The 27,731-nt window shown below is 34.0% G+C and overlaps 1 protein-coding gene across 1 annotated transcript in view; it reads right to left on the minus strand.

Moving 5' to 3' along the window:
- USH2A (usherin) overlaps positions 1-27,731 on the minus strand; it is a 775,604-nt gene that overhangs the window by 308,520 nt on the left and 439,353 nt on the right. The window contains exon 38 of the mRNA XM_064383503.1: positions 2,939-3,118. Coding sequence (XP_064239573.1) covers positions 2,939-3,118 — 180 coding nt within the window. The remainder of the gene's footprint in view (positions 1-2,938; positions 3,119-27,731) is intronic.

A 27,731-nucleotide genomic window follows, 5' to 3' on the forward strand; every position in this document is an offset into this window, starting at 1 on the left:
GATAAAGGGGGTTTTCCAGGTCATATTTGATAGCAAATATTCGATGAAGAAAAAAGAGCATTTTATTTTGCCCAACTCTTTTATTATTATGTTTTAAAACTATGCAAAAGAAGCAGAGCTAAGGATATTATCATTACAGATCTTGCATCATCCAGCATTGAAAGATACTGGGAATTCAACATCACCATAAAAGAGATCTAATATTGAAATCAAGGAAATGGCAATAATGATAACAATCCAAATATAATGGAAAAGTAAATAGCATATAGAACCTTCTCTTGCCCGTAAGTTGGTTCACTTCTGTATATTGGTTCATTTATTATTCATTTCAGAATGAAACACAGTTCACTGGACAAAGGCATGGAAGATTTCTTTAATAACTCTCAGTACTAATTTAATTCTACTTAAACACACATATTCTAGTGAATGCCACATGCTTTTCAGCATGATTTTTATGTGTAAATCAGGATAATATGTTTTCAGATCATTAAGTAAAAGGAAGCATGAACTAAAACCTATTTAATCAATGAGGTATCACCTTTAAACTGCCACAAGGTCATAAAAAAGATAATTTCAAAGCTATAAGTTTCTTAATTGTAATCAACAACAATCTAATGAAAAAAGAAAGTATGTCCTAACGGCCATAATAAACGTAAGCAAACCACTGTCTGTCTTTAAAGATCTTTGCTTCCCCTTTGGTGAAGGGCCGACTTCCAAATTCTAGATTTCTGAATACATAAAGTGAATGATTGCATCAGGCCCAGAGAGTGTGGGCCTGCAGTGCATTATGGTAATGACACAGATAAGCATCCACAGAGCAGAGATGAAGATAAGCCTCAGTTAACAGTTTACTTAGTTTGACTACACCACTATAAAACAATACTTTAGTTTCTTCCTGTTTTCATAATATTAACCCTTTTACTGACAGGTATATTCACATAGTGGATATTCAGTTAGCAGTAGGAGTTTGCTATTTTTTTTTTTTTTTTTTTTTGAGACGGAGTTTCGCTCTTGTTACCCAGGCTGGAGTGCAATGGCACGATCTTGGCTCACCGCAACCTCTGCCTCCTGGGTTCAGGCAATTCTCCTGCCTCAGCCTCCTGAGTAGCTGGGATTACAGGCACGCGCCACCATGCCCAGCTAATTTTTTGTATTTTTAGTAGAGACGGGGTTTCACCATGTTGACCAGGATGGTCTCGATCTCTTGACCTCGTGATCCACTCGCCTCGGCCTCCCAAAGTGCTGGGATTACAGGCGTGAGCCACCGTGCCCGGCCTGGAGCTTGCTATTCTTAATTGAATAATGACATATGTGTAAATAACAAATTATTAGACCATACATTCCTAAACACATCAACAATGAATTAGATTTGCCCTATTTTATGAATATGATATAAATTACTGTAAATCACAAACTATTTAAATCAGTATAAATACCATAAAATAAACATGTTTATTAAATATTGTATATATCTTATAGAAAAGGTATTACTATCAAACTTAAAATCTCCATTATGTCACTGATTATTCTTTAATTTCTAAATTTAAATAATGGATATTATATACTAAGGTTTAGAGTCATCACAGTTTTCTATCGTTTCTAGCACATGTGTTCAAGTGAAAAATGAAGACATGACTACCCAAGGTTTATTTTAGTGGGGGAATTTGTTTTATTTTGTGTTTTGGTCTCAACGTTTAAATAAATATATATAAATTCAATTCCCTTTTAAAATTATTGGTTCAATAAATATGATACTAACCTGAGTTGATCAGCCCAAAAAGTTTCTTTTAAGCACTTTTTTAAGTAATGTAGCTTCTAACATTTAGAGTTTCAAGTGTTTTAGTAAAACATCAATTCATTAATTTTAATAATGGCAAAAAAGGTAGATAATAGTGGTTTTATGATATAACAAGTATTAAATCTTTTTGGCAGGAGAGAGGTTCCATACAAATTGAAGATTTCCCTTTATTTTTCTGCAGTGATTAGGCATTTTCTCTTCTTACACTCCTTATAACTGGAAGTGGGGTTAACCTACCCTTCAGATTGCTGACAAAAATTGTGATATTCTCCCTTAGTCCAGAATACACTCAATCCTGGGATCTGGGCTACGAGGTGGACACTGGGTGTGCTGGGGTCCTTTGCCTTCAGTATTTTCAGAAAACACACATTCTTGAATACCCAATTGAGAATCATGCTTTTAACATTTTTAGGCATGCTTTCTGTTCAAGGCCAACCATGTCAACCCTAGAGGGAGTTTTCCTAAAAGCAATTATTTCCCACAACTAGTTAAAACATGGTGCAATTGATGGCACATCAAAATAATGGTAATTGTGAATAGATTAGTTTGATATTTATAGAAATATTTAAAATAAAAATAGCCAGACTGTATTATATTTCACATGTGAATGTGGCCCTGCTGAACTGTAATCATTAGGATTAGGAATTTAAAGCTATTTTTTAGTAGTGCAAATGGAATTTTCCTATTCTATCATCTGCACCCTGCCCTTTTTGCCAAAGAGAGTAGTTTAAGTATATAATTGAACTAGTTATTTAGAACACCAGGAATGAGAACCATTTGCAGTAGAAAATGGAAGCTCAAATTACAAATATAAATTTTGGCTCTAAGTAAAGTCTCAAACAAAAAGTGTTTCCCAATTTTCTTATGCAGAAATCCAGAGATATGTGTGTGTGTATGGTATATATAAACACGTACACACACAGTGTGAGTTGGATGAAGGCAGTCTCAACAAAACAATAAAAGACCATCAATTAACGAATCTCAATAAACAAAGCAAAACAACAATCAAAAGAACCGGAAATACAATTGGGCCTTTAAGTTCTAAAATAAAATACCTCTAAAAATAAACAAGGTATTCAATGGACACTTAGTTTAGGGCATTTATATAAAATTAGATAGCCAACATTTACATAGACTTACTTCCTGGAGGCATTGCAATCATTATAGGATCGGAGATCAAGCTGCCTTGGCTATTTGAAATATTGACTTGTACAGTATAATTGGTAAAAGGAACCAGCCCATCGATGAGCACCCAAAAGTTTGTCTCTTCTCCGCTGTACATAACTTTTGTGACGTTCAGAAGGGTGTAGTTATTACCTGCTGATTAAAAAAGAAAAGTATTAAAATGAATATACATATAAGAATTATTTCCTCCTATTATGTGAGTATTTTCTTGAGCTTCTAAATATACTGTACTAAATAGAACTGTCACTTTACCACTCTAAGAGGCTTTACATGTGGTTCTATCAATGGTGCATATTTGGATTTTATTATCTTGTGAACAAAAATGTTATCTGGGTTGACCTGGCCTATTCATTCATCACAGCAATCAAAATAATTTGAGGAATATTCTTAGATAACTGTAGGATAAAGCCATATCTCAAGTATCAAGCATATAAGTAATATATTGTACAAATGTATAAATTGATTACTTGATGAGTTGTTTATACTTTTTTGAGGTTTTTTTTTTCCCAGTGAAAATCCCTCAATTTTTTTGGATGTGCAGACAGGAAGAAATAACACCTTTTTCCTCAAATAGAATGGTTCTGGATATACATACCATACTCAGGTAGAATATTTGTCTGATATTGCATATATCACCAGCTGAGGTATTTTCTGTTCACTTTGCTTGAAATGGGGGTGTATTTCTTTCTATCTAATGCCCCTTTAAATTAGAATTAGTCAGAATATCCTGAAAAGCAACTGGGGATGGGAGTTACTATCTGTCCACTTTGATCAGAAGATCTAATTTTTCTAGCTTTATGACAAAATGCAGAAGCTGCCTAGCTATATAAAAGAATCGCCTTCATCCATCCCTTTATTTTGAGTCTATGTGTCTTTGCATAGAAATTCCATTTGACCCAGCAATCCCATTACTGGGTGTATACCAAAAGGATTATAAATCATTCTATCATAAAGACACATGCACACAGGGTATGTTCATTGCAGTGCTGTTTATGATAGCAAAGACCTGGAACCAACCCAAATGCCCATTGATGATAGACTGGACAAAAAAAATGTGGCACATATACACCATAGAATACTATGCAGCCATAAAAATGATGAGTTCATGTCCCTTGTAGGGACATGGTTGAACCTAGAAACCATCATTCTCTGCAAACTGACACAAGAACAGAAAACCTAAGACTGCATGTTTTCACTCATAGGCAGGTGATGCACAATGAGAACACTTGGGCACAGGGAAGGGAACAACACTCACAGGGCTAGGTTGAGGGGTGGAGGGAAGGGAAGGGGGGAGGAGGAGGGAGGGGGGATCAGAAGGAGGAGGAGGGATAACACCGGGAGAGATGCCTGATGCAGGCAACGGGGGTGGGGGGATGGAGACAGCAAACCACTATGACATGTATGTACCTATGCAACAATCCTGCAGGATGCAGGACATGCACATGTACCCCAGAGCCCAAATACAATTAAAAAAAAAATCACCTTCAATATGTCCTTACTCTGGTCCCACCACTACCATCCTTCCAAAGCTTCAGCAAACCCATTCTCAAATTTTACCAGGCCCAAAATGTAAGAAAATACTTCTGCTGCTAACAGTATTCTATCTCTGTCTCTTATACCATTAGGTTAAATTTAAGGTTAAGAAGAGTCAGAAATTAGGGTTAAAATAATGAAAAGCCTACAAAGGAAAACTGTAACATTTTCCACCTTCTATATTAGATGCTTTGTGAAAAATTTATAAAAAATTTTTAAATGCTGTTTAGTTTTGTCAATTTTAGAAATGTTAGAATAACTCTTAAAAAACAGAAAAATGAATGATTAAGAGCACCAGCCAGGCTGGACAACATAGCAAAACCTCATCTCTAAAAAAAAAAAAAATTTAAAACTAAAAATTAACTGGGCATGGTGTTATGAGCCTGTAGTATGAGATGGAATAATCACTTGAACCCAGGAATTTGAGATTACAGTGAACTATAATTGTGTCACTGCACTCCAGCCTGGGTGACAGAGTGAGACTTTTTCTCTAAAAGAGCACCAATATTTACTTCAAATAACCTTCTTTCTATACAAAACCACTTTTTAATATACGTACATTTAATCTTTCCTACACAATTTCTGCAGATACAGAGAAATGAATGAAAAAACACATGATACTGAACTTCAAAGAAAAGAACAAGCATATTTGCAAGATATCCAGACACTGATATGATCTTTATTGAACAAATGCTTAAAAAATAAAAGATGGCATCATACTAAAAGTGATCTTGCATCATATAGTATACAAACTGTAATGTTTTCGATATTTACAAAAACATTTTACATCTTATTTTAACACAGTAGCAAAGTATAGTGCAAAGGAAAGAAGATAAATTTGGTTGTCAAAAAGTCCTGCATTTGAACTTGTTCTTGTATTTTATAGTAATGTTCCCTTTGCTAATACACTTAATGTCTCTGAGTGCCTGGTTCTTCATCTGTGAACTGGGAATGATAACACAGTATTTACATTGCAGTGCTATTGTGAAAATTATGTGAGATTATTTCTTTATCATATCTAGCACATAATAGTTGCTCAGAAACAGCAGCTAGGAATGATGTTATTGTTTTTGTTGTAATCTGTACAATTGATACATTCCAGCCATTTAGAACTTGGAAGTGACTAAGAATTTTGTATCCTGTATTTCATTTTCTCAGTAGCAATAATCTACCTTTTAAATTCTCTACCCCTTCCAACTTAACAATGTATTGTTAATCAAAATTCTAAGGTTTTTCAATAAACAAAGCAGCACTAATCTCATCCACTCCCAATGTGCCATTATCCCATCAGATTATATTTCAAACTGAAATTAATGAAGATCAAGTAATGCAAAAAAGTATCTGATATCTGGTTATGACTTGACTGTTTTTATGAAATGTGGGTAAGTCCAACAAACTTTAAAAAAATACAAAAAATTATTGAAAAAGATACTTATAATTTGAGAATGGAGGAAGTCACTGCAAAATCTATTGTTACAAAATACACAGTTTTATCCATGAGCTCAAGAGAGCCCTAGTGGCATAAAATAATTTATTACTCTGGACTCAAAATTGGCACATCCAAAGGAGTAGTTTATTTCAAAGGGAATAAATAGTGCTTGTGGGCTAAAATATGACAATGATAATTTCTATTCACTTTCAGTAAAGCCAGATAAAGACGTCTTCATAGCTTCAAGAATGATTTCAAGCTCCTAAAATGGAAGTAGATAACGCACTCCTCTATATGTGTAATATATATTAGCAAGGTGTTATGAAACCTACAAAGCAGCTTTTGATAATTTCATTGAGCATTAAAAAGACATTACCAAATTATGCCACTTAAGCTTTCATAGGTTCTTTACAACTAGTCAACTTGCTTCTACTGAAGATTATCGAGCTCCAACTGCATGCAAGAAGGAGACTTTGCTAGGCACTGATGAGAACATTCCCCAAGTATAAAACACATAGTTCCTGCACTCAAGAAACCTGGTTAAGATTAAATATGAGTCTCTTCTGACCATTGCCTAAGAAGAAGTACATTGTCAGCATGGGAAGATCTGCTCCTGTCCCAATGATATTGAGCTCCCTGGAAGTATTTCTGCTGTCATTACATGCTCAATTGTAAAACTTCAAAAAGGTCAGCTTGTCCTACAGAGACCCAAGCAGATATTCAATTGCCTCTTAGGTAGCATAACTGTGCAGGTCTCAGAAAAGACTGAAATTTGCAAAGCAACAATGGAAATTCTAAAATTAAGCCATGAGAATATAATTTAACAAATTTTCAGCCAGGGACAAATACAAAATCAATGAGTAAATGTGTATGATTATAATGTTGGTGAAGTTTTTTCCACTGCATTTTGTTGTGTGTTTTGAAGGAAATTTTGAGCTGTAAAACAACACTATTGCTTACTTTGAAAATGGCATGGCAGGGGCAAATATGTAAGTATCACTTTATTCTAAGCTTCCCAGATAACAACGTTAATACATGATAATTATACAATTAGTTGTAACATTAAGTTCTAGTTATAGAACAATGATTACTCAGTAATTATAAGAAGTATATAATTACTCAATAATTATGAGAAGTATGCAATTACATAACCATTTTGCTCAGCTCAAAAAAGAACTTGTACATCTCCAGGAACCATGCCGCTGAGTGAGTCTAATGTTCTCTCACCCCTACAAACACACAGTTCAATTCACAGACCTAGAGCCACTGACAGGATTTCAGCCCTCAACGAAGCTCAAAAAATTCCAGATTCAAAACCAAAGCAGGAGCCACAGATTTTAGCTCTTCTTCTATTTCATTCTCACTGTCTTTCCTTTCTTCCTTTGAACTTTAGCAATTTGGGCTCCTCTATATGGCAGGGGGAGGGGAGATTTTTTAAATGCATGTCCTCAGATTCCTCTGCTTGAGACGGTTGTGCTTTGCCACTTTTCAGTGCATAACTGGGCTTTCAGTGGGCTGGAAAATGCAGCCTTATTGGTTCAGCCTCAAAAATCAAGCTTGAAAATGTGAAAGTGATAAGCATGGCCTATTGCAGGTGGCCGTTCCTGTCTGGTTGGCCCTTCAGTTACACCCTATTTGTGAGTCTAAGTAGATGATGCAAGACCTTTTAAGCTTCCATGTTCTGGAACCACAACTTCCCACTACCTGCCTCGCTCCCACCCAAGCACTGTGATTTGAAGTTGAGTTGCCCTCTCCACCCTCTGGCTTGGTCTGAGCCATTGGGCTTTAACTGCGGATCTTAACTAAGCTCTTTGCAAAATGATGTTGCCAGTACCACTGTTCCAGGCATAACCTACATCAAAATGACCTGGGGGTACCTCATAAACATTCACATATCTGAGTTCTACCTGAGACCTGTTGGATGAGCATCAGAGTGTAGGGTGTTGGGAACACTAGATGATTCTTCTAGAGTCGAAACTCTAGCTTTGGACTGTAATATGTTTACTTGATTAGTGAAATAATGTATCTACAAAAAGTGTAAAGCTAAGGTTTAAAACAGATGTCTCCTTATAGACTGCAAAATCTAATGCAGTTGTTCTATAAGAAAATTTGAAATATGCATAAAACAATTTTTAAAATAGGTAATCATTATTGCACACTTTAGAACAATAACATCAGGATTTCTGATTTAAGTGTTATACACCTCCTTTATCTTTCCACTGAAGATGCAGAGAAGAAAAGATTCTTTGTGTATTGGTTAACATCACACATCATAAAGATAAAACAAGTTTTGTATAGATCATGTAAAATTTCTAAATAAACTCCTAAATACTATTTCAGTCTATCCCACGTTCTAAAGGGTCTTAAAAGAGGTTAATTCATTCAATCCTATTCTATTTTATTTAGAAGAAAAGTGTTACATGAAGAAATAGACCAAATAAATCTCATATGAACAACAAATTTTACATATAAAAAAACCTTTTCTTCAGCCTCAAATATAAAGACTTACTGAAATGTTAACAATAGTAATGCCCATTTTCTAAGGTGAAAGTCTTATTTTCAAAGTTCTTTTTTTGTGGAACACTAGAAAATCTTCTATGCAATTATTTTTAAGGGAAAAAACAGCATAAATGGATATATTCACATGTATGATTCAGGGATGCATAAATGAGTGCTGTCCTGAGTATACCGTCCTATGGGATTCTCTAGATTGAAATAACATAAATGGGTATCCTTTCCTATTCTTGTTATAATCATTGTCACAAGAATTTTAATGCACCATATATTCCATAATTTTTTTTTTCTTCTGTGCTGTACTGCTCTGACCTTTTCAATATTCTATAATTTGACTGGCTGGCCATTTCAGTTCTCTCCTTTTTACAGCCTTATTAACTTGTGGGAAAGAGGTGAAATGAACAACCAATCAGAATACATAATATTGCAAAGGTCAGCGTAGTCCTGTACAGTATCATCACACACAGAATACTGTATGCCAGGCATTAACATCCTGATATCTTATTCATGTGACAAAGATTGTAACAAGAACAGAAAATGGCACAACATGAATCCATTCTCATGACAAAGATTATAATGAGAAATGACAGCGAACAAACCAAACTGATTCTTGTTACCTTGTGAGGATTTTATATGTCAGGCCTGGTCCTGCTTTAAGTTAGCCTTTTTCTGAATCCAATTACACTTTAAGGTAGAGAAGGTATTAACTAATTTTTTCCACTTCTTGCTGCACAAAGAAAATGCTATATTTTTCTGGTATTGAGGTCTCAATTTTAGAATTGTTCAGTTCCATCTCACTATCACGAAATTCTGCCAATATAAAAATCAAAAGGCATCGCATTGTGATCAAGATAAACTGGAAAAATAAGCCCTTAGTGTGAGCCAAGAACTTCAGGTTGCTCTAGACGGCCTGTATTAATATTTAAGTTGCAGTTATTTATTCCTTTTAAAGACATTATTTTAAATTATTTTAACCAAACAGCAAGTGTGTCCTCCAAATTCCATTTTTCTGATAGATCTCATGTTGGTAGGAATCTGAAAGGTGCTGAGTATTTGTTTATTTTGTAATTAATATATGGTCAAAGAAATCTATTCCTGACCTTAAGTTTTTAACAATGTATAAAATATTTATAGATATATGCCTACGAAGCTTTCTCCTCCACGGAACGTTTTAAAAGAGAAAGAAATAAGTAGCCTATGAACCACTAAGACCTCTTGAGGACAGTGCTCGATTAATGCATCATATTTCTTACATTACTGTAATTATTGTAATAGTGATTTTAATTAGTTGTCATCTAGTCAAAGCTGTACTTCTCTGACTCCTCTTTAAATTGGCCATTCCTCTAGTATGACAATTGTAGCGCAGGGAATAAATACATGCACTATTTCATCAACTCACCAAAAGGTGCTTCAGACACATTTGCCCTGGTTGTGCCCAGGCAAGAGCAATGACAGCTCTATAGATACTGAGAATCTTTGTGTTGTGTTCTCCTGATCCTTTTTAATGTGTAGGCACATTACTTTTCTAAATATTGCCAATTATTTTTTAAAGTCAGTTGGAGCATGTTTTATTTTTTTCCCCATCAAGCTTTCTCTATGTACCATGGTCAGATTTTCCTAAATGGATCTCATTTTACAAATCTGATAATATATATTTTATATATGATCAGAAAGGAATTATGATGCATGAAGGATAGACAAAAATCTCTATTCCTTATGCTTAATATTTCTGTAATCATAAAACTGCTCTAAAATAGTCATAAAAAGGAAATAAATATATATGTATATATGCTAGTATATTATGTATTTTAAAGTTCACTATATGATATATAAAATTCAGTATAGTTCATTGTATGTATGTATATAAACACACAGAGAAAGAGTAAATTCAGAGATGTACTGTGACTACGGTAAATTGTAGAAGTATGGTCTATTTCACTAACCATGTTATGCTCTGAAATGTCACGTTTTTTTCCCATTTTGACTTGTTTTTTCGCCATTTGGGCAAACTGTGATTTTTCTACCTGAACAAACTGATGCCATTATCTCAATCAGCTAAGAGTTATTTGAGCAAATATATTCCCACAGAAAGTGGTCTCCGGCTTCTATACTAAACACTGGACATGCACACAACTATTTTATACCAAAATAGGTTTCCTTCTAAAGTTCTAGAAGAGCCTTACTAACCATGCTGAACATGCCGAGCCTGTGGTACTATTAGGATCAGACGAGTAATTTGAAAACCATTATTGATCCCAGACAAAGCCTATTGTCCATTTTTTAACAATATGTTTAACATTTTCTTCTAATCACTGGAATATATATGCTTGAGCTGGTTCCTATATAAAAGATCAACCATTTAGGGGTCTGGATGAGAATATCATGTTTTGCTATTGAGTCCCACCTGCTTCATTTGCCACAGTCACACAGTCATGTGTTCCTGTGTTATCTATTGATGTATCGTGGTGTTACCACAAACTTAGCAACATACATTTATAATCTCATAGTTTCTGTGAGTCAGGAGTGTGGCATGGCTAACTGGGTCCTGCGGTCAGGGTATCAAAATGCTGCTGTCAAGGTGTTGGCCAGGACTGAAGTCCTATCTCAAGGCTCTAATGAGGAGGGATCTCTCCCAAGCTTAGGTGGTTGTTGGTAGCTTTGAGTTTCTTGCAGGTTGTTGGGAATGAAGGTCTCAGTTTCTTCTGGCTATTGGCTGCAGGCTGCCCTCAGTTACTAGTTTTTTGTTGCTTGGAGTTCACCCTCATTCCTTTCCATATGGGCCTCCCCAATGTCACCACTTGCTGTTTCAAAAAAGAGGGAGTCTCCTAGAAAGACAGGTTACAGTCTTATGGAGGTGGCATGCTATCACCTTTGTCATGTTCTGTTAGCGAGAAGCAAATCACAGGTTTTGAAGATACTCAAGGGAAGGAGACTAAACAAGCACATGAATATCAGGAGGTGGGGAAAGTCAGATGCTACCTTACAGCCTCTGTGTTAGTCTCTGAACTGTATATATGAATCACCTTGCTGGAAAGAGATTTTGGATAAATTGTGAACTTTCACAGTTTCTAAATTAAGTGGTACTACAGAATTGTCCTTCTAAAATACCTGACAGAATGGAAACAAACTATGAAAACAGTAACATTAACAATTTTAGTTGAAAATTCTCCAGGTACTAAAGGAAAACAATGACTGACATAAATTTTGAAACCTAAAAGAAGAAAGAGATGATAAATTCCTTCTTAGTATACCACAGCTCCTAACTTTGTTCCCAGAGGAAGGAGTATAAGCCAAGAAAAACTCCTCTCCAATATGTAGATAAATGAACTGAGTGGAGTCTGCAGAGATAGGAAGAGATATCAGGGCTGGCCATCCTGCCAAACACTGTCCTGAGTTGGGAGGAGAAGCTGGTGTTCCCAGGAGTGGGAGACGCATGTGAATAAATGGAGCAAGTGCTGCCATAAAAGCTGTATCAGGATTTCAGAAGAGACAGTAAACCTAGATTCCCCAGAATTCTGCCCAGTGCACCGTCACACTCTCTATTTCATTCTCATCCTGGTAGGCAACAGAAAAGTGGGTAAATAGCAAAACCTAGTGCTCAAAGTTTAGGTCAAAAGAAGACTGACCAGCACCAGAAACGAAAGGAGGTAGAACAAGCTCAGAACCAACGCAAAATTGGAACAGAGCTGCCCATACAAGGCATAAGCAAGATGTGGTTGAAGGAAAAAATAATTCACTGAATATTGTGCATACAGCTAAAAAGAAAGAAAGGATTCTAACATAAAAAGACAAAATAACCATGCAGTTTGGGGAAAAATGATACATATATATACATATTCCTATAATAAAAGGATATTGCAGAGACAGAGAAACAAACTGGAAATTAAAAACACATTAAGTATTTAATAAACAAGTTAGAAAAAGCCAGGAACAGCAAGCACTTTGGGGCTTGGAGGAGGGCAGATCAACTGAGATCAGGAGTTCGAGACCAGCCTGACCAACATGGAGAAACTCCATTTCTACCAAAAATACAAAATTTGCCAGGCGTGGTAGCACGTGTCTGTAACCCCAGCTACTCGGGAGGCTGAGGCAGGAGAATCTCTTGAACCCGGGAGCTGGAGGTTGTGGTCAGCCGAGATCACACCACTGCACTCAAACTTTCTCCAGTGAAACAACTGAAACAATGGGTCGCAGTCAATTAGGGATTATTCAAGATGCCTCTAAAATTGTTCAGAATTCAGAAGCAGAGAGATAACTTTCCAAGGCAGCTGAATGGTGATAGTGCCAGCGCGGGTGTCCTAATAAAGCACAAGCTCATCTGGGCCATGCTTTTGTGGTTCTGCACAAGTCTGACTCTCTAGCTTTCCTGACAACTTTTTGAATTGTTTAATTCCTTTAATATAATTCATCTTTGCCTCAATTAGCCATATTTGTTTCTGTTGTTTGCTACTAAGTAATCACCCATGAACTGAGAAAGCTCTAAAATAATGTTTGCTGTTTGTTAATACTGGTTATTTATGGGTAGTGGGATTTTAGTGGATGTTGTTTTCCTGCATTATATAAATTTTTTAAATAAGCATTCATAATTTTTGCAAAATCAAATCATGAGAAGATTGAAATATCCGAGGAAAGTATGTAAATTGTATTTTAATTTATAATCAAGTTATAATAAAACAGGGATCCACAAACTACAATCTACAGCCAACTTTGGCAGCTGCCTATTTTTGTAAAAAAAGATTTATTAAAACAAAAGTAATTATCTTTGTAGGTATTTTCATGGTACAACTGCAGAATTGTGTAGTTATGGCAGAGATCATATTGCCTACAAAACCTAAAGTGTTTACTTTCTGGCCCTTTATAGAAAAGGTTTACCAACCTCTGAATTAAAATTTTAAATAGGCCAACTTTTAAAAAATATTCTGCCTTCCTGAATAAAGGGAGCAATTTCCAGTTTCTAGAATGATTATCTTAGTAATTTGTTTTTAAGAGTGGAACAGAGCATGTGGAAAGACCATTTTGTTGATACAGCCCTGTGCTACATCACTGCACCACACCTTCATTAATGCTTTGACTATCTTTCATTATTCAGCATTAATAAATGCAAATTACTGAAAAGGAAAAGAAGCTGGACAAAAATATGTTCTAAATAGTTGTCTAATTCCGCATGCCTAGGAAACTTTCCAATGGAAATCCAAATGCCTGTCTTATATGGCTTATATAGCTGCTGTTCTAAAGGCTTAATAAGAGTGACTAAAGAGTAATTAATGGCTCCTTGGATGAAAGAAATATGGGTTTACTATTTTAACTGCTTCTGAAATACTTTTAAAAAACTTTCAAAGTTTTATGTCTTCCAGAAAAAACAAATCAGTGGTAGGTAATTTGTCCAAAACATGAAACATCCCCTTCCTATGGATTCTAGGCTAAAATACTTGCTGAAAGTAACAAATTCAATGTTAATATTACCTTGAAATTTATTTTAAGAATATGACTAGATAAGTGCATCAAATATTGTCTTATTCTAATTATTAGAGAATGAATTACTAAATGGTTTAATTGTGCTTTTGCAAAAATTTTCTTAAGAACCTAGAACAGGTGGCTAGAGTCAGAGGCAAGAGAACTATAATATGGTACCATGAGTCCCAAAATAAGCATTCAGTATGTAAAGGATCATAAGATATAAATGTGTTTGTAAAGCAAAGAGAGTTTGATATAGACATGTTGGCCTCTTGAGGAACAACTTAATCAATTTTGCTCTCTAATTTAAAGTTGAGCTGTTTTTCTCTTTTAAATCCCCCAGATGGTGGCTTTCCAGCCTGGATAATTACAGAAATGAAAAGAACCAGCCTGGATACCTTCAAAGGCATTTTATTCACCTTAACTATTTTCTTATTGTTAACCTAAACCAGTTGGTATGGCTCAGCTCTGAAACAAGCATGTGAAAATAAATAACATCTTTGTCATGAGAAATAATCACTTACCAAACAGTACCCTAAGAATGTGGTTTATAGTCACCAGTTGTATTTTTTTTAAAGAAAGAATAAAGTTATTTTAAAACATGACTTCATCTTAAGAAAAGTATTGAGAAATTTGAAGAGTTTTTTTGATGACGTTATAGCTACATATTTTGAGTCTTTATTTTTGAATCCTGGTTCATTTGGGGGGCTTCCATTGTCAGTCTACAAATGAAGATTCTTATCTGCTTTCTAAAAATGTTCATAACTCATAGATGCCAATAAGAATATTCAGTTCTATGGGAGATATGATCAGAAAGAAATGGGCCAAAAAACAGACCTGGGGATCTCCAATTCATAATCAAATATCGAGATTGATTGTGTCACTTGCACTTGTATTGATTTCAATTGGAGTAGCTCACCCAAGAGAATAATAAAAATGTGGAATAAAACTGATTTATGAGAACAAAATAAATCCTTTTGTGAGTGTAATGAATGGGTACTATTTAACCCTTTCAATCACAGGGTGAAAAACTATTTATTTTTTAAGAATGCTGAACTAGCCAAAAGAAGTCATATCAGAAATGCCAATACTGCCAAGTGCCATTACACGAAGTTGTAATGCTGGGGAAGAAATGCTGCTCTGAACTTGATGGAAGGCATTATTTGACATATGACGTACTTTTAGCTTTCCTGGGCCAACTTCTGTGTGTCATCACAAATGATGGACCTGTAGATCCAGAGTATTACAGAATCACTCAGTATATGTTTATTGTTGAGAAGCTAGAACAAAACATGATGGGACATTAACTCTGCATTTAATTTTTTTCTCTTAATATAGGTGTTCTTTGTTTTAACTCAAAACTCAGCATTTAACAATTATCTTGATGGGACATGCAATAATATTCGAGGATAACAGGGATATTCAGGAGAGACAGTTTGGCATAATTTGGCACAAATATTTGCCTTAAAGAAAATTGGAGGACAAAATAAAAAAGGAGATGATTTGTATATAAAACACAGCAACTGCTTGATTCTATCAATTGAGCCAACCAGCCAAGCAGCTGATTCAATGAGAAAAATATCAGTCACGTCATTATTTCTTGACACCCGGTAGACAAAACATTCCCAATAGTTTGTCATTGATTTAACTTTAACTTTTCCTCTGTGTTAACATCTCATACATGTGTTCTAAACCTTTGCTGTCCAATACAATAGCCACTATTCACATATGGTTATTGAGCACTTGAAATGTGGCTAGTGTGGCTGAGGAACTGAATTTCTAATTTGATTTTAATGAATTTAAATTAAAAACTGATAATTGATTCCATTCCTGGAAAACTTTTAAATACATTTGAAACAATTTGGTATGTGAATCTATTTTCTCGACTGAAAACTTTATGACATCTAAATGCAGATTGAATATAGCTGATAAAATATATCTGAATTGAAATATACTCTAAGTGTAAAATACACACATAGATTTAGTAGAAAAAATAGTGTATTATCTCATTATTAACTTTTAGATTTAATTACTTGTTGAAACAATGATATTTTAGATAGTTTGGATTAAATATACTACATTTTTTTTTTTTGGTTTTTTGAGATGGAGTCACTCTGTTCCCTAGACTGGAGTGCAGTGGCATGATCTCGGTTCACTGCAAACCCCACCTCTCAGGTTCAAGTGATTCTCCCACCTGAGCCACCTAAGTACAGGCGTGCACGCAGACTACAGGTGTGCACGCGGCAACACTCCTGGCTAATTTTTGTAATTTTAGTAGAGATGGGGTTTCACCATGTCTCCCAGGCTGGTCTCAAACTCCTGACCTCAGGTGGTCTTCCAGGCTTGGTCTCCCAGCCTTGGTCTCCCAAAGTGCTGGGATCACAGGTGTGAGCTACCGCTCCAAGTCCTACTAAATTATTTTCAACTATTTCATTTTACTTTTATTAAATGTGCATTCTAGAAAATTCAAAATTACATATGAAGCTCACATTATATTTCTATTAGGCAATGCTGTTCTGATGTGCTAAAGGGAAAATTAGAAGGCACATTTAAAATGCAGCTTCCTTTTTATTTTAAATCAATGGAAGAAAACCTCATTGTTCTAAGATCTGCCTACCTATACTCACAAAAGATGCAGGTGAAACTTTTATTAACAGAATGCACAGATTCTGTTCTCCACATTAAATTGAATTCATAGTCCTAAGAAAGCTGATTTCAGAACAACTTGGAAAGGAATGTTACAAGAAGGAGTGTGTTGATTTGCTATCAGTTCTGCCAGTTTGGCTCAGACTGTCATGGTGTTTAATGAAAGTACATAAAAGTAACTTTATTTATCTCCACTGGCATAAAAAAGCTTTTAAAAAAATTAATACATTTTACTATTTACAATGAAACATAATTTAATTCAGTTTGATGGTACCATAATTATTATAGCATAATAATTTTTCTAGTATGATAACTTTGGCATGTATGCTATACAGAGTAAATCATTAAATAGGAAACAGGTACAAATCAGAAAGATAATAAAAAACCCTATTATCATAAAGGCATAAATTATTAGGAAAAGTAGAAGTAAACCACTTTTCGTTAAAAAGATTCAAGCAAAAGTGAGGTGATGGGAAATAATAACTGCAATTGCTGAGCTTCTGAAAGAAACTGAGGCCCAAGGTTTTAATATCTCTTGCATAATGAATGCAAGATTTTTGTTCCCAATTTCCTATTAGAGTTTGATGTTTTAAGGTCTTTTGTTTCTTAAAAGCTTCCAATAGTTTTGCTATGAGATGAAACATGATATAAACTCCTTCCTTCCTCCACGTTTTTCTCTTTTGGCTTCATAATATTCCTTCTTTGTCTAACTATAAAAAAATATTTTTTTATCATAAATGTTAAGGCTGTATCAGCAACCATAAAAGGAAAAGCTGAAATAATCTAAAATCTGAAGATAATCATTATTATCTGATCAATATGTTTGTGTATTTTGGTGTGTGTCCTTCGTAGTTGTTCATATATATATGTACATATAGATAGATGGATATATATCCATCTATCTATATGTACATATATATATAATCTATTGTCATATTTTATAATTATAGAATTTTATGATGCTGATTGTTTTATAGCTGTAAGAATATATATTTTCTCATCAACAAATATACAGAATAATCTTTGTAATGGATTCACCACAATGTCTTCAATCCATATAGCTGAATATTTAGAAATACCCATCCTCTTGATTTTTATTATACAAATAAACTCTGTCAGGGACATAATTTTATAAGGATTTTCCTGTACACCTATCAATATTTTTAAAAAAATGTCAATAAGGAAAATTCTGGGGTTCTCAATGGATAGGCATATTTGAAACCTCCTATATTTACTTTACAAGTTTATTTTAATAATCTCACATGAATTACTGGAAGCAAATAATTAATAAAAATAAAATGGTCATGGCTTATTTAAAACAACCATATTGTATGGATTGTATCAGTGATACAGAACTTTAACTATAGCTCTAAGTGTCTATCCTGTCTGTTAATGTGTTATATCCAACTAAGTTCATATGACTGAGTGGGCTGGACTCATGTTCTTTGAGTGTATAGATCTGTATATTTTCTGTCTTCATGGAACTGGAGAAATTGCTAACTCAGAGATTTATGAATATTTTTAAATTATTGAACAAAATGAAATGGCATGTTTTAAAAGCACAGATGTAATACCAGAGATTCTTTTAATATTATAATAAAAATAAATGAACACAATCACAAAAGTAAAAATACCTGTAATAACCCTAACAAAAAATGTGAGGTCTCTATGAGGAAAATAACAAAACGTTACTGTGGGATATAAGCTGCTTAAGTAAATGGAACAATAACACATTTCCAGATGAGAAATATTTGAAGATGTAAGTTTCACAAGAATTAATGTATAAGGAGAGTCTGTTAAAAATATCAATGGCATTTTTTAAACTCAATCTAATGTTCAATGGGAAGAACACACATATGGAAAGAACTAAGACCTTTTAACAAAAATGAATAATAACCTGAAAGGACAGAAGAATAACTTTACCCATAAGGTACAAAGATATTTCTAAATAAGATGTTGAAAGCATGACAATTCAGTCAGAATAGAAACAGGTATAAAAAGAAGAAATAAATAGCTCAGAAACAGGCAGCATCATGCATGCAAATTTAAGTCTGATAAATTTAGCAAAATAAAGCAGCATATGTTTCAACTCTAGATGGAGAAAATATTTTTTATAAAAACAAATAAGCAAAGATTTAATTATCAAAAATCTAAAACACTACATCATAAACCTCATAAAAAGACCCAAAAGATAAATGGGATAAAATATTTAAAGTTGTAATGACTAATAATTACTATCTTTAATATTTAAGCTGCCATAAGTATCAAAACAAATTTTCAAACCTCTAAAATATTCTGGGCAAAGTGTGTGAGCAGACAAAAAAGAAAAACAAACTAATAGAAAAAGAACATATGGAAAATGTTTGGTCTCAATAGGAATAAAAGAGATGCAAATTAAAGCAACCTACCATTTTTATCCATCGAATTAATATAACTACAGACAGATGAACACAATTGTATACTATTAGGAGCCATGTGAAATGACATAATTTTTTTGAAAGCATTTTGCCATGCGTATCAAGTATCTTCAAAAATATACTCCACCTTTAATTTAGCGATTCCTTTGTAACTAAACATATTAAAGAAAAATATAAAATTATGTGTTACCAATAAATATTCTTTCCAATAGTAAAAATAATAAGCCTAAATATCCAACAATAAGGAATTGATAAATACATATTGGCACATCTATACTAAATACCTATTGAGAATACTTGTCATGAATGTTTTTTCGTGTAATGTAAGAAATAGTCATGATAATGTTAAATGTGTAAAGTATAAGATGTGTTTGTAGTAAGATCTCAATGTTATATATGCATACACATGAATACACATATGTATACTGCCATAGAAAATATGATTGCAAGACAATAACACATTTATTATTGGTACCATTTTAACAAAACTGTCTCTGAAGAAGAAAGATACTCCAATTAAGCCTATAGCTACTAAATGTAACTAATATTCATCTGTGTAACAATTGAAAATTTGACAATTCTTTGCATTATTACAACTACATTTTTACTTTATGCCAAAGTCCTTAACACAGTCTAAGCATGTTGCACGAAGTAGCTCCTTTCTAACTTTCTAGCCTCATCTATGATATTCTTTTCTTCATTCACTATCCCAGCCATGATGGCCTTCTTTTGTTTCCTCAAATCCACCACAATTTTACCTTCCTCACATCCTTTACCAATACCATTCACTCTGGAATCCTCTTTCTAGTTTCTGAGTTGGTGTCTAAGTCATGTTACAGTTACCCTAAATGTCATCAGCTTTTCAAAAGAACTTTCTTGACCCTCTAATTTATATTAAGTTCCTTATTATACAAAATCTTAGTTATATATAATTTTATTTAAATCATTATTAAAGTCTGCAATTTTATATTTCTATGCGATTACTTGGGTAATTTCTATCTCCCCTTGTAAATCACAAGCCCCTTCAGCACACAGACCTTGCTTGCCAGATATTTAAGTACTTTCTAAATATGTTGAAAACACAGTGATTAAGTTAGCATAGTGATGATTTGGAGAAATAGGTTTACACTGGGAAGGAATAAATATCCCAGAAACAGGCACCGTCTGTCATCTAAATTTAAATGTCTAATAAATATAGCAAATTAAAAGAACATATTATTCAACTCTGGATAGAGAAAATTTTTCCACTCTACCCTAGCACCTATCATTTTGTTTCTGTCTTGTTCCATAAAACAAGCTAGATATATGCTTTCTACATGAACAAATGAATGTACAAATAAATGAACAAATTTCTTAATTTAAATCTATTATTTCCAATTTCTGCTCCTTGGGTGTAAAACTTCCTTTGATATATCCCTAAAGGCATACTGCTAGAAGAAAAAACATAAACTTTATTTGCAACCCTATTTATAAAGAATCCAAATTCTCTAAAAACTATATATATATTTTTCATAAATAGCCCACTAGAATTCTCAGATTCTGCAACACTAATAATTGAGTAAAGTAACACATTGATTATTGAGAATTTCACACAAAAAGTTGGGAAACATAAGTTTGATGTGGGCTGTTCTTAGTATATAGAATTATGATTTAGCAGTCACCTATTATCACTTTCTAAGGGGCCAAACATACGGTTTGTGGTCCTCATAACTCTATATAATGATGATGCCCTAACACCATCCAAGGAAGTTGATCCCTAGACTCCCACAGAAGTTTATGAATCAGAGAAGGGAATTCCTTGCTGTAGGGTGTGTCTTAGAGGCTGGAGAAGGACATTGGCCCCAGATGGCTAGATTTTTTTGTATTTCTCTGCGTAACTCATTCTTCCATTTCCCTCTAACATCAATTTACAGCTGACACTTTCCAATTGAGAGCCTCCTGGGCATAATGGCTATATGTCCAGTCTACCAAAATCTAAAAACTGATTCTAATATTACTACTTATTCAGTAAGCACTGAACCCTTGCCACAACAAAGCATGCAGCAACCAACAGTAGACAGGTATATCAATAGCATACAACTATAGGAACACATTATGTATCTGCTCCAGGGCTGACTTACTCAGTTGAACTTTATCATACATGTATTAGAAACCCCCAAATCAGTTATGGGGTGGGTTTGAAAAGGGTTTGAGCATTTTTAAATGCTTTAAAATGTCTCTAACTAGCAGAATTTTATTTTACTTTTTAAATTATGCAAAGCCCTCCAAGCCAATGGTACATCATTTGGGTGATCTGCTGATTGTAACAGGCTCCTTTCTTGAGGAGTTAAGAATGGAGAGATTCCTCCACAGAGATGCTCTGCAGAGTTTGAAATGTCAAGTGAAGCCACGAGGACAATGAAATATTCTACCCTCCCATGCCTCTGTGGGCCGCATTTCCTGACTCAGTATACAATGCATGGTTACAGTTTTCATTTCATCATTACATCGCTGCCTCAACAGACACAACAGCATGGAGAATCCACTTGTTCATTATGTCAAGAAAATAGCCAATTAGATATCAGACACAAATTCAATAAGCTGCTGTGTGAGCATTGAGAACAGATGAGTTCTTAAACAAGTTTGATAAATTAATGCTTAACTCCATTCTTGTGGAAGAATATGTCCTAATTAAACATTTCTATAGCTTTATTGGCCATGACATGATATACAATCAGAACTGTCAATACATTCAGTGTGTATACGTTCTGTAGCCCAATATTTGAAATGACATATATCTTATTATTGCCCATTTATATTTTCATTAACAATATGGCCATGATTTGTAACCCAGATAAAATGCCTTTTGATTTCCCATGTGTTTAGATTTGTATGTATTTATACCTCCAGAAATGTGTTGGAAACTTGTGGAAAGATATAATAACTATACTTTCTTTTTTGCATAAGAGACATTTGCTTGCAAACAAATAAGAACAAAATGATTTTCTCTATTTCCCCTACATTCCCACTGTTTTTTATATTCTTACTTGCTTCGAACATAAGAACATTCTCCCACCGTTTTTATTCCTAATATGTTTTGTGCTAATTTAGAGACAACATCTGAAATGGTCAGGAAGAGAGGTCTGGGGCTGTTCTCTATAACTAAAAGAACTCCTTATCATGATACTCATTAAATTTCTTCTAAGTTTCTAAAATAAATTGTGTGGTTAATAATGATGTAACATGAAGTACAATATCTTTAACATGTTGCTTGATGAGTATTTGCGTATGAAATACAATCACCTGCTTGACGAGTATTTGTGTATGAAATATGATCACCTGCTGCTTTAGACTTTAAACTGAGTTTCCATTTTCACACACTGGGTTTTTATTTTTTTTAAATGAGATAAAAGTATACTTTCTTTGATCTTTCTTTTTAAAAATATATGCCCTGAAATCAGGATATGTGGGCCTAAAAAGTAGACCAATGCCAAGCCACATTACGCTGTTCCACAGCTGTTTAGTGGACAGCGTTCACTTTACGTTCCCTTTTCTCCTCCGCTCTTTTCTTCCACCAGGAAATAGACATTATAAGATCTCAGGTGAACTCACTCCTGCTGCCTGACCCCCTAACTCATTATGGGAAAATGAATTCAGATTGCTGGAAAAGAAGCTGCCTCTTTTATCTTCCCACTGACTGACAAGCAACTACAAAGTTCTCCGACGGGATTCCAAGTTACAAGCTGTACTGCATCACTGGAACAATTCCCCCACTAGCGGGTTTTCCCAGAGGGCAGTGTGTCAGATATACTGCATGGCTTGCAAGCACAGCTCTGAAACTGCACATTTCCCTCCACACTAAAAAACAGACATCAGGGACTATAAAACAAAGCTGTCCCTTCCCTAACAGCACTAGCCTTCCAACAGAACCTTTGGAAGTCTAAGAGGTTCTCAAGTATAATTATTTTCCTTACCTTCCCAAGAAAATAAATGCTTCTGTATCTTTTTTTTTCCCTCTTATAATTTTTATAAAACACAGTTTATTCTGGGAGGAAGAGCATTCAGAGAACCAGATTGTGTGCAAAGGACACTGAATTTCTCTGGGTAACCTTGAAAAATTGACCATGTTTCTTCAGTTTGTCAAGATTTTTTAGAGATTTATAGCATTTGAATATATTGACATTCTAAAGCACTCTCCTGGCAATTTCAGGAGAAGGTAAGCCTATTCTGGGTGCTAGGATTTTTAGGAACTGTAGTTAAAAATATGCATTCATCTAGTTTAAACCAGCAATGCAATACTTTCTGCATTTGTGCGGTTTCTGTTCGCCTTTATTTACTTTTGTTTTTAGATGGAGATTTATCCCAAGAAACAAACACTTGAATCTGATATTGGAATGAGGTATGGACTCCAATTATAAAAGAAGAAAACGTTTAGGCTCAGAGAATGGGGGATGGGGAGCCATCACATTTATACTCTATCTTTTCTACCTAGAAATATCCTAATCGGTCTTTAAAGTGCCCCACTCCTTCCAGATGCTACCACTGCAGTAAAAAGTTTATGCCCCTCCTACTTCCCATAATGTAACCTCAAAAAATCCAAATCTCCCATTCCTCAATCCTCCCCTAACACTACCATATGTCTCAGGCATGACGAGGCTCCTTTATTTCTTGGACCACTTCTATTTAGTTTTCTTTTCTGTTTTGCAATATCCTTGGAGTTTTTGTGTGAATACCCCTAGCAACAGCTGGTAAAACAAATGCAGGCAAATAGTAAGAAGAAAGCCAAATTTAACATCTCACAAGTCACCAAAAGACTTTTCCTGAATAATGATTGGAAATATGTGAAGATGCCCTTCTTTCTGCAAGCTTCTACCTTAGGACTTCAGACTCACCACCCGGACCTTCTCTTTGGAGCCAGAAGCACCGTGCTTACTCCAAATTACTCTGCTCTTGAATCATCTGCTCTTGTGAGCTATTTTTCTAATGTGTTGCAAAAATAATATGTATATATTCTAGAAAATTTTTTAATTGACTACATATAAAAGGAAACATGAGAAGATAAACCATTCATAATACAACCACTTAGAGATAATAAATATATTTTCCAAATTTTCATTTGTCTTTTTTAAAACAGTCTTAAACATTAATCGGGTTTCTTTTTTTCAGGGCCATCATGTCTTATAAGCAGATGAAAAGCATCTGATTATGCTCATTTCATAAAGTGTTCTTTCTTTCTTCCCTTTCTTTTCCTTCCATGTCCTTTCCTTCCACCCTTACTCTTGAAGACTTATTTTGGTTTATAAGTATTCACTCTGGAAAAAGTCACCTAAAACCTATTTGTCGTACTTCTCCACATTCAGAAAGAATTTTCTGAGATCCATGAAATAATTCAGTTTCAACATTAAAAACTGATCAATCTGTTTTTATTCATTTCTTTCCTTTCTTTCTTTCTCTCCTTCCTTCCTTCTTTCTTTCTTTATTTTCACTAAAATGCCATTTTCCTTTGCTAATGCTTAAGGATCATTTTCATTTGCCCCCCTTTTTCCCCCACAGTAATCCACATCTCTCTTTTTCAAATAAACATCTTTATTCTGTGGCACAGAATAAAGGAGATTAGGAGAAACAGACATTTGAAGATGAAAATGAAGCTGCAATCCAGTTTTTCAGAGCAGGTGAGAGTTAACAGTGCACAAAGGACTCAGCAATTAGCACACCCTGGTGCTTTGCCTTAGAAACTCTGACACAAAACAATCTGTCAGGTTATCAAGCAATGAAGATCACTTCCCAATTCAGTCAAAAGGAAGGATAATAAAGAATTAAACAATTCTCAGAGGACTCCACAATAACCACTTAAGAAGAAAGCAGGATATGTGTACTAAGACATGGCATTGTCTACTAAGTATAGGATCAGTGTGAAGAATCCAAAGGAAGCCTAGTAGTAAGGAGGCTGCCATTTGTAAAAATTATTCTCTAGAATCTCAGAATATTTTCTTTATCTTCTCATAGTTATTTTTTAATTTTTCTTCTGAACAATCAGATTGTTTTATATTTGTAGCTAAGAATACTTTCGAAGCACTGTAAAATAATGATGTAACCCTAAATTATCATGGCACAATACTTTCAACTACCAGTTAAATAAATTGAATAGAATCCACAATTTTATAAATAGTTTTACATAAGCCAGGTTTCTACTACTATACTATAAGATTATTTTGGTTTTTATTCCCAAACTTAACATTTTTTAATTTTTAAAATATTATACATTTAATATATCTCATAAGGAATAATTATAAACTTGTTATCCATAATTTAAATTGTTAGTTAATTCATATATGTGAAAAAAAATATTGGAGAAGTTGTAAACTGATCACTGGGAGTTGACTGTTCTCCTGTGCAAGGTGAATGAGGCACGCTTGAGGGTCATTGAGTGAAGCACTTATTCCAGGTCAGTAAATGGCACTTGCACACCCTAGAAAAACTAATTTGTTGATCATATGTTCCTCATAATTGAATGGATGTTTCAAGTCAGGTAGAATCCCACAGAAAGTGCCAAGCCTTACTTTTATGGTGGACATTAGCAAATGGCAAAAATACATTCTAATATAACCAAGTGTAGGTTGGTTGATCTGTTATTTTTTGCCACTCACATGTATTTGTGCTCTCTCTGTCATTCTCTCACTGGTTTTTCACACTCAGGTTATTCTAATTCATAATTAAAGAGAAAGACCCTGTATTACTAAAATCTTTCCTTAATTATTTCTGTTCTAACTTGTCACACCATCTAGTTTCTTTCCTACCTCATGCATTTGAGAATAACTTGGCTAAGTTTGTCTGTCTTAACCTATTTTGCTTGTAAATTCTGTCAGGACAGAGATTCTTTAGGTCCAACCTTTGTTGCCATTTTACACAGCACATACTTGGTTTTTAAAAAACTGGTTGACAGTCTAATTAATCAGATAATCATTTTCCCCTGGTAAAATTTCTGCTAAAACACAGAAAATGACAACAATCCTAGTAGGAAAAATACCTCAAATGTTTGTTATAGTTAGATGAATGGTCATCTAACAGACAGGTGTAGTAAATATTTGAAATCATGGCTTTCAGAAGACAGGTATCTGAGAGTGAAGTCTACATATAATTTTTTTAAGTAGCTCTTTTTAGTGATTTAATTATTAATATTAATACATAAAATGTATATATTATCATTTATTATTTAAATCATATGTAATTATAAAATGTTAATGAATACACAACAGAAATGTGCAAGTTCTATATGAAGACAACTCAGCTCTTGTGAGAGACACAAAAGACACAAAATAGAAAGTATAATGATGCAATTGATCAGAAAAATCTGACACTATAAACAGATTAATTCTTCCTAAGTTACCTATAAATTCTGTTCCATCCTTATAAAAACAACATCAGGACTTTTGGGGTAAAATTAGAAAATATATAAATATTGTTTGAAAGAAAATTAATACAAAAGAATATGAAGGAAATTATATAAAATAATGAAGAGGACTAGATCTACAAGGCAATAAAATATATTCTACAGTTTAATAATTAAGATACCATGATAATGTAAATAAAGATGCAGATATGTCCACATGCATTTATTAATAAAGGTGGAAATTTAGGAGCTCTTGGAGATGACAACTCAAGCCAGTGGGGAACAATAAGGATCATTCAGTAAATGGTTTTGAGAAGAAGCGAAATTTTCTGGGAAAATATAAGGTTTGATTCATCCATGACATATTATGTCAGTATAAACTTCAAATGAATTGAATATAAGTATTTTTTAAAAGAAATCATTAGAGTTCTAGGAAAAAGCAACAATGAAGGGAAAAAACTTACTACTTATATAATAGAGTTTCCTGATATAGAAGGAGCTTCTAAAGCTCAGTAAAAATGTGGGCAAAAGATACAAAGAAGCAGTTACAGAAAAAAGCAATACAGTTTTTAAACTTATGAAAATATGTTCATAAGTTTCAACTAATTCCTAATGAATACTCAAGATACTGTGAGATACTGTTTTTAACATATCACACCGGCAAAGGTAAGTCTGACAACACTCTGATGACAAGGCTGTTGAGACATAGGTACCCTTATACTTCTTCTGAGAGTATAAATTATATGGTCTATATGGAGTGAAATTTAACAATATCTTACGAAGTTACAAATTTGGTTTTCCTTAACCTGGCAATTCATTTCAAGGAATTTATCATACTAATTTATTTGCAAAGTGTGAAAGGGCATACCCATATGTTTATTCATCAAAGTGTTATTTGAAATAAAAGATTAGAAACAAATTAAATGGACATGAATAAAGAACTGGTTAAACCAATGATGGTATGCTCTAACCCACTGAATATTACTTAGCTGTATAAAGACTGAGGAAGTTCTTTAGAAATTGCTAGGATGATTTCTCTGAAATCATTCAGATGGAGAAAAATCGTGGTGTAAAATAGTGTGTCCCACTTGGCATCATTTGTATAAAATGTTGCATGTGTGAGATGAATATTATATGTATTTATAAGTGGGGGAAATATGTGTTTGCTTATATATATACACACACACAGATATAAGACAAATATTTCTAGAAGGAATATTAGAAACTGAGCACACTACTTTTCCTCTGAGATTACAGAACAGGCTTGGTACTTTAAACTACTTCCTTTTATTCTATCTTTTGAATTTTGATTCATGAGAACATAATACGTGGTCAAAAGTGAACAATTTTTAAGAAAATCACACTTTGACATGCACCAGTTCACTT

Source organism: Aotus nancymaae, unplaced genomic scaffold, assembly GCF_030222135.1.
Source record: "Aotus nancymaae isolate 86718 unplaced genomic scaffold, 86718_ANA_hifiasm-v0.15.2.pri h1tg000032l_0, whole genome shotgun sequence".
Classification (NCBI taxonomy): domain Eukaryota; kingdom Metazoa; phylum Chordata; class Mammalia; order Primates; family Aotidae; genus Aotus; species Aotus nancymaae.